This window comes from Diadema antillarum, unplaced genomic scaffold (assembly GCF_040938485.1).
Source record: "Diadema antillarum isolate AM-2024a unplaced genomic scaffold, OU_Dant_1.0 seq00001884_RagTag, whole genome shotgun sequence".
NCBI classification, from domain to species: domain Eukaryota; kingdom Metazoa; phylum Echinodermata; class Echinoidea; order Diadematoida; family Diadematidae; genus Diadema; species Diadema antillarum.
This window is the reverse complement of record NW_027272552.1, coordinates 23537-39233: the sequence shown is the minus strand read 5'-3', so window position 1 is coordinate 39233 and position 15697 is coordinate 23537. Positions and strand designations below refer to the sequence as shown.

Sequence of the window (15697 nt, the reverse complement as noted above, 5' to 3'; positions counted from 1 at the left end):
TTGCAATAAAAGAACAAAGAAATCCTCGGTTTAACGTGATGTGGGTTCTTTATTCTGTTACACAGCATTATCAGCGATATGTAACTGTGCATACTGCAAACTTGCGCTTGCTAGTGTGATATATTCAACAACTGTGTTGGAATGAGTGGTTCCTGTAAGATACAAGCAAGAAGAAAATTATCCATATAACACGCCGTACAAATCAGTATACTCTATTTCAGCTCTACACAGAAATAGTAAGACGATAATGAATATTTTCTTTCTTTCCTGATAACGTAATTAAGGCCAGAATATTTAAACAACGTTTATATCTATTCTAACTAACTCATGAGAATGGCTGTGTTATCTATAATCATGAGTATTGCTGTTATGTATCTGGTATAATCTACAAGCAGGATAAACATAATAAACTTTCAATATTCTAAGTCAGACAAATCATCGTCGGTTAATAACCTATTTAACACAATCAATATATGTCTTGAATCTTATGATTGTAAACGCTCAATGCCACATCTCACATCAATGTCACTATAGGACGTCCTGTCACAAATTGTGCATTAATAACAACGAGCATTAGATTCTCCCTAGCAACCTTCTTGTGGTCTTAAATGAGACTACCAAAGAATCTACAGCTAGACATATCACTATAACTTCAACTTTAATATCCCTCCGCGTGCATGAACTTCGTGCGTGGAGCGTTCCTAACACAAATACCTTAATGATATACATACGCGAAAGGATATAATCCAACTTTTACGTTTTAACGTGAGCAATACATAATACCAGAAAATCCGTTTGAAACTCCACGGATTCACATTCACAATACTATCATGTCGGACCGTCCTCCGATAGGGAGAGGTCTTTACAAAGACCGTCCAAAACGTTCAACGTATTCTCATTAACACTTTCCACACCGCGGACCATGCACCACGCACGCTACACTGAACGTTAATGCAATTGAACAATGCACGGAACAAAAGACGCTAATACGTAGTACAGCGTATACGGCGATGACCTTGACCTTGACCTTGAACATACATAACCTTATTTCTCATTTACGGTTTTTCCTCTTATAGTCTTAACTCCCTGACCATGGAAGCTTTGTTTGTTCCTTAAATGATGCACAAATCATAAAGAAACGATTTATGACATACCTTGGATTGTTGGACTTCATCACATTGTCCAAGAAACCCAAACTGTAAGCAAACTGCTGTGGCCAACTGCTGAGCAAACTGCTGCTCTTGTGGAACGACTGACCGGAACTCTTTGCTAACAGTCTATAATTCAGACCCTAATTTTGAGACTCGTACTATATTGTATCATTCCATGACATCCTGCCCCCTTGAACGTGACGGAAGTCACTTTATAAACACTCAACACGTGTACAGTAATGCGATTATTTACACAACAACGAACAGATAACTGCTCTAAGGTCGAGACCTAACTAGATCCAAAGGTGAAATTCAAACCAGTTAACAAACGAACATTCGAATAGAATGCTTTCTAAAGTCCAAACAGAGTAAATTTATGTTTCACCGTCTCCATTAGGGCAAGAAATCGCTTGTTCAAGTTGATAACCAAATTCAAGAACTTAGTAGCCCAAAATGTTCTGAGCTGACGATGAAAAAACAAAGGCTACAGTGAATCCTTTCTTCGGAAAAACGCGATTATTTACTCAGTCCTTCAGCTTGAAGGTCTACTCTCTCTGTCCTCTTCATGAGAAGAATCAGCTTGGTCACAGGTCTCTTTGCGACTGACTTGTCTGCGTAACGAAGCTCGACGACACGAACCAGCTCATCGTCTCAAGGGAAGGTCTGCAGGATTTCAGCCATTCGCCAAACGCCGCGCCTCTTGTCTTCTCCGATGACGAGCACAACATCACCCGCTTGTAGGTTCTCTGCTGCACGTTGGTTTTTCGAGCGCGGTGAGAGCTTTTGTATGCAGTCCATCCACCGTGCCCAGAACCTGTCAACCATTGCGTTGCACAGCTCTCTCCGCTTCCTGAAGTCTCCATCATACTGCGCACAGGGAACATCAGGGCTCGGAAGATCTCCTCTCCCAATGAGGAAATGATTCGGAGCAAGAGGGGGATGATCGAGAGGTGAAGATGACACAGCTGTAATCGGTCGACTGTTGATCAACCCTGAAATCTGGCTGAAGACTGTTTCCCATTCAGGGAAGGGCAAACGATCAGCTTTCACGAGATGCTTCATGGCTTTCTTGACCTCTTGCACCATGCGTTCGACAGCGCCCTGATGGTGGGGTCCACCAGGAGGCCCAAATTTCCACTGCACCTTGAAGCTACTACAGTGTTCCCTCAGTTCTGTCTGGTCCAGTCGTAGGTTGAGCGTGTTGATCGTGTTGTAAGCACCACGAAAGCAGGTCCCGTTATCACTGATGATGGTGGCTGGTGCACCCCTGATGCTGATGAAGCGATCCAGGGCTTGCAGGAAAGCTTGTGTCGAAAGGTCTTGGACGCAAGTGAGATGAACAGCCCTGGTAGCCGCACATGTGAACACAGCACAGTAACCCTTGGCAGTAATGTTGCGGCTTACCTTCACGTTTATCGGCCCGAGATAATCCACGAGCGTTGTCTGAAATGGCGGTGAGAAGGGCTTCACACGACACTCTGGGAGGTCCGCCATTTTCTGTTCGACTGGTCTCCCTCTATGCCTACGGCACACGATGCATTCCTTCACCACGCGTTTGGAGAGTCTCGTGTCACCGACAACCCAATACCTTCTCCTCACTTCCGCCGCAGTCCTGAGTTGTCCTCCATGAAGAGCAAGGGAGTGTCCATCTCTGACAATCAGTAAACTGATGTGGCTTTCCCTTGGGAGGAGATAGGGATGACGAGTGTCGTATGATATCGGAGCATGGCGAATGCGACCTCCAACGCGGTACACTTTTTCTCCTTCGTCGAAGAACGGATCGAGGCGCATTATGTTGGCATCTTGAAAGTTGATGTCCTTCTGCGCTTGACGTATCCAGTACAACTCGGCCTCCTTCAGGAGTTTGGCAGAGGGCCACTGTGTAATCTGCTGAGTAAGCTTCTTGAACCACTCTTTCTTTGGAACATCTCTCACAGATAACACTCGAGCTGTGACCATCTTCAGCCTTTGCCAATTCGAGAAACTGGTGGGATCAACGACTGCGGCAGTGTGAGCCACTGCATTGACTTTCAGCGTTAGTGTCTTCGCATTTCGTACATGGAATTTCTTCCTCTCTGGATCCGAAGTGTCGTCCTGGATGTTCTGCGGTGTCTTTGGCCAGGACTCAGGTGGTTGCTTCAGGTAAGTTGGTCCCTTGATGACCTCAAGCATTCCTTCCGCGGTGGTGCCTCTAGAGACGACGTCAATGACATTCTGATCGGTCGGCACGTAGGCAATGTCCTGGTGAGGGTCGAACTCTGAGGTGATTTCGCCCACTCTGTATGCGACAAACGAGCGAAAGGACTTGGACTGTCCCCGCAGCCACCTTACTACAGTCAAACTATCCGTCCACATCTTCGAATAGGAGATGGTGAAACGAAGGGCATCTTTCAGGGCAACCATCAGTCTTGACAGGAGGAGAATGGCCTGAAGCTCCTTCCTTGGCATGCTTGTTTGTTTGAGTGGAGTGAGTCGGGCTCTTGCAGCGACGAAGGACAACTGTACTTCCGTGTGTTCAGTCTCTGACCATCTCAACCAGACGCCAATGCCCATGGCATCTTCAGACGCATCACTGGCTCCGTGTAGAGAAACCTCTGGCAATGGCCTTTTCCCTCGCAATGTCTCAGGAATGAGACATCGTGGGATCTCTATGGTAGACGCTGCTTCCAAATCCACCTTGATCTCACTGACGTTTCGACAGAGCTCAGGTCTGTCGTTGAGTGGCGTGTCCCAGTCGACATTTAACTGCCACAGTTGCTGGAGTAGAATCTTCGGCCGGATCAACAATCCAGAAAGCATACCAAACACATCATAGTATGATGCCGTGTGAGCCAACAACTTGCGTTTGGTTAGGAGAACATCCTCCATGGGCTTGACTTCTTTTACTCTAAGTGTGTCAGTCGAGAGGTTCCATTTTGTTCCTAACACAGATGCGGTCTGAGTGTCCTCCTCAGAGTCGCACACTTCCTGTACGTTCGACTGCCACTTGCGAATGTCAAACTTGCCCTTAGCAAGCGTTTCTACAAGCTTGGCTTTCAGATTGACGGCTTCCTCGACATTGGTGACAGATTCACTCAGGTCGTCCATATAGAATTGATCGGTGACGACTTTCTTCAGTAGCTCATCATCGGGTGCGTGTCGATCTATGACATGCCTGAGTGTCACAATTGCTGCCGTTGGAGAAGGCCTGTCTCCGAATGTCACAGTAGTAAGTTCATAGACTTGAATTGGTTGGTTCGGGTTTTCTCGAAAGACGTACCGATGGAACCTTGCATCTTCCGGGCTGATCTTGATTGCCTGAAACATTTTTCTGATATCAGCGATGACGCCTACTTCGTTCTCTCTGAAACGCAGAGCCACGTTGAACAGATCAGCATTAAGGTCTTCACCCTTCACGAGGTACTCGTTCAAAGAATGGCCTTGGAATCTTGCCTTTGCGTCATAGACTATCCTGACTGGGGTGGTAGGCGAATCTTTCTTTACCGCAAAATGTGGTAAGAACCACATTTTTCTCCCAGCTTCTCTGTCTTGTCTAATTTCTGTGTGACTGACACGACGTGAGACACCTCTTTGTTGCAAGTCCCTCATCTGCTTACAGTACACTAACCACTCCTCAGGCCTGTCTCTGAATTGGCTCTCTAAGCCATGCAACCTCTTAACGGCGTAGTTGTAGTTGTCTGGCAAACTGTCAGGAGACTTCTTCCACGGCAGTCTGACTTCATACGAGCCGTCCTGACGCTGAGAAACACTTTGCTCCGTGGTTTTGGTTGCCCCTCTGTTCAAGATCTCTGTTGAGCACTTGCATCTTCTCGGTTGCAAGGCTGCTGTCTCCAGGCCGAGGAACTCCTCGAGGGGACCGATTGCCGATACGTTGACGTAATTAAGCAGAGCTGTAGGGCCTCCTGAACGTCCTCCTTGGATAAACCATCCCAAGGGGCATCTCGCCGCCACTGGCTCGTCAGGTTTTTCCCCAAGGATGTACTCCTCCCATACCATCAAGTGCGTGTTGTCAACGCCAAGCAACATGTCGACAGTTTCAGACGAGGCGGCGTGAATATCCACTTCCCGTAGATGGTGATACTGCTGGAGGTCTTCTGCTTGCACTACAGGGGCTTCTCCACAAGGCTTGTCTATTTCTGTGACGGAAACTGGGTACGACAAGTTTCCCCCGATGTCTTCGATGAAACAATCTAATAGTCGAAGCTTTCGTCTGATCCTGGTACCTCCAACCAGACTCAAATCGTGATCCTGGTAGATGTCTTTCTCGGTCTTGAAGAAGATGCCCTCTCTTACCAGGGTAGCCTGACTTCCACCATCTAAGAGAATCCGCACCAGCTGACGGTTATTTCCGTGTCGCAGATATCCCATCACAGTGGGAAGGACGCTCTGTAGTGCGCCTGCGTCCTTGTTCGCGACAGTCTTCACACTCGCTGAAGTGGTGTGTGGACGTGTAGGTGGCACATTGAGATCCTGCGGAGATGATTTCCCTCCATATACAACAGGGCAGATAGCAGAGAAGTGTGAATCATCTCCACAACTCTGAACCTTGCATGGCGACGCAAACTGACACAGCTTGTGGTCGTATGGGGATTTCCCTGCAGGGCAGTTGTCATGACCACATCTGCTGCAGATGTCATTCTTTTTCATGACGTCATACTTTTCCTTTAGACTGAGGTTCCTGAACTTAATGCACATTTTCAGGAAGTGCGTATTCGAGTTGACATGAAGAGGACACTTGGGAACCCCGGAACGCTTCCCCTCTTTAGATTGGATCTGTTTAGGTGGATTCCACGCTGCTGCATTTGAGGACTTGCTTCCTCTGTTTTGATTCATCTCACAGGTACTCGTCTTCTCTGGGAATGGTGACTTCGCCTTCTCTTGGAGTAGGAGCTGTCTATGTAGCCATTTGACCAAGCCTCCAAGGGAGTCACTGATGTGCTCGTCTCTGACATCTCTGTAGTAAGCGATGCGATGTCCCTCAGGCATCTTTTGCTTGATCTGACTCAGCATGATTTTACTGTTCAGCTCCCCAGAGAGGCCGATTGTTTCGGCCTGCATCTCAAATACCTGCAAGGTTTGAACAAATCCAGTCATGGCATTTAGACTAATCTTGCCCTTGATTTCGTACGGCTTCAGGTTTTCCAAGTCACGGAGTAGACTGTCGACAACTCTGTCTTGGTCTCCGTACTTCTCATCAAGTACCTGCCAAGCCCTCTGCACATTAATGCATCCCTTTATCATGTTTCGTTCGCGAGCATTAATCATGGCTTGAGTGAGTTGGTAGAAACACTCTATCTCTGTGAGGTCAGCAGCACAATGTTGAAACAAGGTACGGAAACGCTGGTAGTCCTTGATGTCACCGTTGAAAGTGGGGAATTTCATCTTCTGCATCTTAGGTGTGCAAGATGAATGTCGATGCATCGGAGAGGGCGGAGTTAAGGGAGCAATCGGTTCTGGACTTGTAGATCGAGGTTGCCATGACGCAGCCTCGGCTTGCGGTGCCGGATCTTGAACAACAGATGGTGTAGAAGTAGGGGGAGTTGACGGCGTCACGGGCTGGGAGGTAGGCGGCTCACCACAGCTTGCGGACCCAATGGACTTTCTCGCACGTACAATGGTCTCCACAAACCTACTCTCACACTCTCCCATCCAGGTCTCCTCTTCTTCGAATGTCGCCTCATCTGTTATATTTTCGACCAGCTCCGCATGCTTGCTTTCAACTTGTTTGAATTGACTTTTCGCCTTGGCTATGTACCCCTTTAAGGTGTCGACCTCACCAAAGGTGTCCTTTAATAGCCTGTCGATTGAGTTTAAGGTGCGTGTCAATCCCCCTTTGGTGTTTCTCCTGATCAACTTTAATTTCTCTACATCAGCCATGGTATGGTTCTGGAATCACAGCCTCTTGATGGTGAGTAAGTTGTTATAGCACGATAAGCGTCGATGGTGTAAGTTGCATCCTGAATCCAATATACAAGAGTTGTTGAAGCTGTGATGGATTCGTATGCAATCTCTTCAGATGGACACGTTGTTGCAATAAAAGAACAAAGAAATCCTCGGTTTAACGTGATGTGGGTTCTTTATTCTGTTACACAGCATTATCAGCGATATGTAACTGTGCATACTGCAAACTTGCGCTTGCTAGTGTGATATATTCAACAACTGTGTTGGAATGAGTGGTTCCTGTAAGATACAAGCAAGAAGAAAATTATCCATATAACACGCCATACAAATCAGTATACTCTATTTCAGCTCTACACAGAAATAGTAAGACGATAATGAATATTTTCTTTCTTTCCTGATAACGTAATTAAGGCCAGAATATTTAAACAACGTTTATATCTATTCTAACTAACTCATGAGAATGGCTGTGTTATCTATAATCATGAGTATTGCTGTTATGTATCTGGTATAATCTACAAGCAGGATAAACATAATAAACTTTCAATATTCTAAGTCAGACAAATCATCGTCGGTTAATAACCTATTTAACACAATCAATATATGTCTTGAATCTTATGATTGTAAACGCTCAATGCCACATCTCACATCAATGTCACTATAGGACGTCCTGTCACAAATTGTGCATTAATAACAACGAGCATTAGATTCTCCCTAGCAACCTTCTTGTGGTCTTAAATGAGACTACCAAAGAATCTACAGCTAGACATATCACTATAACTTCAACTTTAATATCCCTCCGCGTGCATGAACTTCGTGCGTGGAGCGTTCCTAACACAAATACCTTAATGATATACATACGCGAAAGGATATAATCCAACTTTTACGTTTTAACGTGAGCAATACATAATACCAGAAAATCCGTTTGAAACTCCACGGATTCACATTCACAATACTATCATGTCGGACCGTCCTCCGATAGGGAGAGGTCTTTACAAAGACCGTCCAAAACGTTCAACGTATTCTCATTAACACTTTCCACACCGCGGACCATGCACCACGCACGCTACACTGAACGTTAATGCAATTGAACAATGCACGGAACAAAAGACGCTAATACGTAGTACAGCGTATACGGCGATGACCTTGACCTTGACCTTGAACATACATAACCTTATTTCTCATTTACGGTTTTTCCTCTTATAGTCTTAACTCCCTGACCATGGAAGCTTTGTTTGTTCCTTAAATGATGCACAAATCATAAAGAAACGATTTATGACATACCTTGGATTGTTGGACTTCATCACATTGTCCAAGAAACCCAAACTGTAAGCAAACTGCTGTGGCCAACTGCTGAGCAAACTGCTGCTCTTGTGGAACGACTGACCGGAACTCTTTGCTAACAGTCTATAATTCAGACCCTAATTTTGAGACTCGTACTATATTGTATCATTCCATGACAGTCTTTGTGACACGAAATTAACACGTCACGGATGATATTGCGGCGATATCCAACAGGATGACAGTACCACTATTACTGAATCAGTAAGTTGACATACATGTGTAGATAACTAACATCAACTTGTTAAAGATCCTATATGAAGGGAATAAATGTTCGTAAAATTCGTTTGTAGATGAAATATATGTTGGTAATTGACCAATTATGCAAAAAGTTTGGCTCAAATCCCCGCAAGCATCTAGATATCCGCTATTTGCAAGTCCCAAACATCCCCCTCCCTCCCCCTCGAAAACCAGCCACAGTACGGGACTCCAAAAGTTGTGACGTCACGCCAGGGTAGTTAGAGCCACGGGCCCCGGATGCTCTGTAGAAAAGCATTTGGCATCGGGAAAGAATTTCTGTCAATTTTTTTTCAAAGTCTGAAATCTCTGCTATTTATACTTTTGACACCAACTCTTTACTGTTTGTCTACACTTAATAGTATTATCATGAACTGCTTCTTCTCAAACAATTATTTTGTATTACTATGATCTGCAACAAGCCCAAATTTCACACAATTATCACAATTTTCTCCTCATAGTTTTGGTGCGAAAGTAGATCCGGTCGGCCGTCGGTCGGTATGACGTATCACCTCGCAGCTCGTATCGTATGCATTGTACGTACGTACGTGCGGTTCACATTTGTATCATCGTAACTTTTTCATAGCGGTTCGTTTCGAAATTTCGCGTCGATCAATTTTGAGCTTTCACTCCTTCCGAAAATGGCCGAGAACAGTGAGTTATCAGAGTGATCTTTTTATGGACTTTGAGGAGTACGTTAGTGAAGAGGAATGAAGCGACAAAAGCAGAGAAGGGGACGAGAATATAGACGAGGACGATGGAAGTTGGGAAGATGTAAGCTGGGGAGAGGACGATGGAGAAGTGGGAGAGCAAGGTGCTGTCGACGTCAATCCAGCCGGGGAAGCAGCGGCAGGGCCACGGGTGCCGCAACCCTATGAGCCGCTGCCTTTCGATGGAGATGGAATGGCAAACGACGGGGATGCTCCTCGTCTCGATTTTAGACATATTCATTAAGACATATTTCAAATTTCATGGCGAAATGATGTTTCTATCTTGAGAAATTTAACTTTGAAATCACAGCAATATCACCCCATTTTTTTTACGAGCACGCATGAAAATGTGACCCAAATCATGTTTGCAAACAACGCCGAAAAGCTGCATTCGCGTGTGGATCTCCAGCGATCAGATAATGAGCGTACAGCGGTTAGAAATACGCGTAACAAGCGCAGAAGCCACTCCCCCTATGTGTTGTCATACCCTGTGTGCGCTGCGTGCGTACGTACGTGCTCGGTATTCAGTTTACATTCGATTCACATGTACCGTATTGAGCGCCCTACAACACGTACGAACCCCGCGTATGTATGCAGGCGCAGCTAGCTAGCAGCAGCTAGGCAGCCCCGCCGGTAAAATTCGGGGAGCCGAGCGGACGAGAGAGCATCGCGATTGCAAGCCAGGGCAGCCGGCATGGCGAGCATGGTTACGTTCGCACTTTGGCTAAGCGGACATGATTGTATTCACAACCGACTTCTCGGCTTTATAGTGCCAGTGACTCGAGCATCGCGAGTGCACTTTCGAAATATAAATGCCATATAAATGAACAACGATAAGATCATAACCAATCCACAAGTAAACTAATAATAGTAGACAGAAATTTAGTCTGGTTGTTTTGCAAGACGTACGTGATTTGTGAGCGTGACTGTATCCGATATGTACAGTACAGGGTGCGTGCTATGCTGTGATGCGTGTTGTAGGCCTATAGGAGCTATCGCAAGCGACACCAGCCCAGTTTCCTGCCTCGATATGCACATCATACACAACACATACACACACACACGTAGTGACACACACACACAGAGGTAGCTCTTTGCTGGCAGCATCTGGCGTCCGCACCGTACCGCGCGCTGGCACGTACAGAGTCGCATCACTCGCGGATTAATCTTTTACGCGGGACGTTATTTTTCCAACCAAAATAAAACTAAAAAAGTCCTCTCAAAATTCTAAATTTTCTGAATATTATGTGATGTATCAAAAAATCGTTCACTAGAACATTTTTTTCTAATAATTCTTAAACAAATTAGAACATAAAATCCATCATAAGAGAGCGATATGACGCAATTTTAAAGCTTTGACAGCACTGCATTTGCGTGGACATAAGAGGGAATACCCTTACGTGACATCATAATCTAGGGGTCTTGACTCAACGGGGAATAAGGCTTCGATATTTTGACGAAATTTGAACGCATATTCCTCAAAAACCAACCTTTTTAGGGGTTTGAAAGATGTGAGATAGGAAAGTATGGTTAATAAGCCTTTCAAAAACACAAACAGTCCAGTTTTTGGCGATCGGCTTCTTATGTGAACTTTAACGTACGTTAGAGATGGCACCATATACAATAACCGGTGACACTGACACTGACAGATCTAACGACTACGTTTAGACTAACGTTAAAGAGTTAGACTCGCCATCTCAGTAAGTCGGCCAAAGACAAAGTCAATACAGGGCTAAGTCAGTGTTACTGTTATGTTAGGCCTAACAAATGTTAACGGTTACTCGGTTAGGTTAGGTTTACCAGGACTCAAGAGTCCTGGTTAAATCAGTCGAGGGACATTTCTTAGAAGTCCTTCGATTCCAAGAGTAAAAAGGGTGAAAGAACAAAGGGAAAAAAGGAAAGAAGAAAGGACAAATGTATGGCTGCTGTGGAAATCGACAGCGCTACTGTATCAGTCCTATCACTATCAATCACGCGTAAATATGTAAACGCCATTTGGTTGGGCCGCATTCACAAGTTTTAGGGAAAAAAGCCCCACCGCTGTGCTTCAAAGGTACTCCACTCGAACAAACGTTAGACATAATGTCACATATATCTACACACAGTACGGTACTAGGGCTGAATTCACAAGTATACTATAACACTGCACTGTACAGGAAAGCCACCTAACCTGTAGAGTACTACTCGTAGTGTTTACACGTAGGTAGTATCACTAGACCACATACTGTCATAGATGACATCTACACCAACGCTGCACACTGGCACTGGTCCGACGGTCCCTGACCAGGAAAAATCACTGTTGGACACTGACCAGTAACTTTTTCAGGAATGGACCAGTAAAAATTGGGGGAAAAATGGGTGGACTCTACCTACTATTACCACTAGTCTAGATGTAGATCTAGAGCTAGACTATAGACTCTGTGTTAATTTGACTTGGTCTTAGACTTCAGCTGATCTTAGTTTTAGTAACTGGCATTACAAGTAAAGTCTTAACTTAGACTTAATAGTTGAACTTGAAAGTTAAAGTCTAACATGTCTAACTTTATTCTTTACTCTTCCTTTGAGTTTTACTTTTAGACTTTTTACTTTTTTTTATAGTTTAGTAGGCCTACTTTGTCAATCTCATGATTTCATTTTCAACTCAAGTCAAGGCATAGCCATGACTGGCATGAGTGTCTTCGAGACTTTGACATCTTGCATGTCTTGCACACAGACGTTACGACTACAGTACTCAGTAGTCTCAGAAGTAACGACATAAGTTGAAAAGAAACTATAAATGATATGATTTGGGATCTAATTTGAAATTGGATGGCGTTTACAGACTAGGCTTCATAAGCATCACGCGATTGAATACATGGGACTACACTCTACCGCAATTTTATGGTTATGGTAGTCCAACTGAAACTGTTATTTTGAGCATGATTTTAATAGGATTATAGCTTTTACAATACCATTCACTTCACTCGTGGACAGTGGGCTGGCTTAGGTCGTCATTCATCTTTCAGAAGGTTTGGTTCTCACTCTGAGATCTGGATTAGGGCCAAAACCTAATTCTAGGCCAGTAAGTTGAACAAAGCTCAAAATAATGCAACTGCGACGGTTCGTAAAACCCGCATTGCTCTTCACCCTTGCAATGCGGGTTTCACGAACCGGCGTATCTTTACTGCGTCGGTTCGTGAAACCCCTTTTTAAACGACTTATGAGCAAAACATTCCAAGACTATACTCTCCTTCAGGCGCGCCGGAAGCAGTTTTGGATTGGGGGGGGGGGGGGCAAATATTGGAGGGGGCTCACGATAGACCATGCATATGTTACACAATATACACATACACACACACACACACACACACACATCTATATATATATATATATATATATATATATATATATATATGTGTGTGTGTGTGTGTGTGTGTATAATATATATATATATATATATATATATAGATATATATATATATGTAAAGTGGCGTACGGTGGGTCGAAACATTGGGGTGGGCACCTTGTGGAAAACTAATTTTGACGGTGTGTATACATGTACGTGTGTGCGTGCGCAATAATGGGACTACAATACATTACGGAATGTGATACATTCAACAACGCAGTCATTGACCAACATTGTAAGTTTTCCTTACATGGATTATGGAATGACGGTGTGAAACTACAAATTATCTACTGTCAGCAACATCAGGAGAATTGCATAACAATAAAATGCGAGCGAGCGGAGCGAGAGAGCTTGAAAAATTTTACAGTCTACAGTCCCGAAACTGGCGTTTGTAGCTATATCTTTCACTTTGGATATTAATGGGGGCGCATCGGGCGCAACTGCTGGCAATTACTGGCTGCAACATTAGGGGAATGGCAAAATGATTCAATGCGAGCAAGCGAAGCGAGCGAGCTTGAAAATTTTGACATTCTATAGTCCAAAAACTGCCGTTGTAGCTATGTTTTTCGCTTTGGAAATTAAGGGGGAGGCGCACCGGGCTCAGCTGCTGGCAATTACCTGCTGCAACGTTAGGAAAATGGCATAACGAATAAATTTGATGATTAATTTTGACATTTTACAGTCCCCAAACTGCCGTTTGTAGCTATATAAAATATATTTTTTTAGCTTTGGAAATTAAGGGGGGGGGGGGGCGGCCCAGGCGCAACTGCTGGCAATTACTGGCAGCAAGTCTAGGAGAATGGCACAGCGATTGAATGCGAGCGAGCGGAGCGAGCGAGCTTGGAAATTTTGACATTTAACAGTCCAAAAACGGCCGTTTGTAGCTATGTTTTTTTCGCGTTTATTCATTTATATACATATCTATCTTATTTTATCTATTTTTATTTATTTTTTTATTTATTTATTTATTTATGTATTTATTTATTTTTTTTTTTGAGGGGGGGGGGGCAAAAATGCGTTTTGCCCCCCTTTTTTTGGATGGGGGGGGGGGGGCGGCCGCCCCCCCCCTCTTCCGGCGCCTATGCTCTCCTTCTGCTCTTGAAATAGCATTTAAAGGGGATGGCCAGTCACTGATCAGTGGGAATCAGTATGAATGCTGGGGGATGATTGTTCCAATTCTTGTGGGATTCATTTAAGAGTACATTATATATCTATATTGTTTTGTCAAAATTATTTGCTTCAGAACGGTCTCACAATCAAGTAATGTGCAGTTTAATGCCCCGTCACTGTACAGGCATGCTAGCCTGGAACCATTAAACTGCTCATTACTTGAATATGAGACCATTCTGAAGCAAACAATTTTCACACAACAATAGATTATAATGTATTCTTCAATGAATCCCACAAGAATTGGAACAATCATTCCCCAGCACTCCTACTGATTCCCACTGATCAGTAACTAGCCAGCCCCTTTAAGGACAAATACCTATTTTAATGGGCTAATGTGTGAGTTATGTCATCATTGGAACTATAACTTTGCCATGTTGAGTTAAAAGAAAAATAGAGACCTCTAACTTCAAAATATGATTAATTAATTTGGGTGGTCTGCTTGTATACTCTTATCATACACTTTGTTCTTTTAAGAAAAGAAAAAAAAATCGAAAATTGATTACTGTATGTGGCACGTAACACATCCTTCTTGGGTAATAATCAACATGATTAATTTGTACGCAACTTCAGAGTATCTGTTTAAAGCACCGATTATACCCCCAATTACCCTTTCAATCTCTGAATGAATGTAGAGCTAAGTATACACACACATATTATGTATATAGATAATATACACGTAATAGTATACATTTTCATGGTAAAAATCCACATATAGGCCTAGATACACACATTAAATACATTCGAATAGGATCTTTGGGAATAAAAGACACCAGTCCATTACCTCTCCAAAACCTTTTTTTTTAAATCATTTTTTTTCCGGCCACTTTCGTGATATCCTCAACAACATTACTTTTCAATCTAAGGTTACACGCCAAGTAGCTCCTTGGATTATTGCTGCCTATAAGCAATGATAAGGCGATACCTACCTCGTGTATTGTGGACACCGTTATACTTCACTCTTAATGCATGCCCACCATGCAAAGAGAATACAATTCTGTTTTGTTAATTCTTAATGCAAACAGTATGATCTTCAATTTTTCTGTTGCATACATTACGTACAAATACGTACAAGGATTGCTGTGTATACACTCAATTTGCCCTATTGGTACTTATGTTAGCAATATCATGTGTGAATACCAAATTTCTTTCTTTGTTTATTCGTTTTTCCATAGATTCAAAATTTGGAGTTATCTTTTAGCAGATGGGAAGACTATTCTCAACACCCATCCTCGATAGGGGGTGACTTGGCCCGTTGGGTATTCACCATGCCCAGTCTTTCAATCTTCAGTCTGACATGCCCCTACCTGGACCACAAATTCGTCTCAACAGCCGGTGCTACATTATGTCATGTATGCTACTTTAGACTATAAAACCTATGTGTGTGCCTACAACTTAAGTAACTGATTTGTGTGTTTGTTTAATATTTCTTTTTCATCTATGAACGAATTTGCCCGTCGTCGTTACTTTGTATACCCGTTATCAGGTAAAATTTATTGAATAATTCTTATTGAATGAACGAAGGCTAGAGCGAGGCTTACGCCGCTCCATTAGGGGAGACAGATTTCCTGGGACGTGCCATGAATTTAAACGTAAGCTGTAGGATCTTGCAATCAATTCCGTTATTTTTCGGAAGACGATGCAGCTCAGCCATCTATTATGATGTGATTATATAGGAGGTTACCTAAGGCCCATAGGGATTGTTGAAAGAAAGGACGAAGAAGAAGAAGAAGAAGAAGAAGAAGAAAAAGGCTCTCTGGAAGCAGAAGTGATAGCGCTGATTTAGTGGATCATTCTTTATGTATTGC

The 15697-nt window shown here is 43.5% G+C and overlaps 1 protein-coding gene across 1 annotated transcript; it reads right to left on the bottom strand.

Annotated features, from left to right (window-relative positions):
- Positions 1-1802: 1802 nt before the first annotated feature.
- On the bottom strand, positions 1803-7028 carry LOC139712975 (uncharacterized). Its single transcript, XM_071624756.1, has one exon. The coding sequence runs from the start codon at positions 7026-7028 to the stop codon at positions 1803-1805; it is 5226 nt and encodes a 1741-aa protein (XP_071480857.1).
- Positions 7029-15697: the final 8669 nt, after the last annotated feature.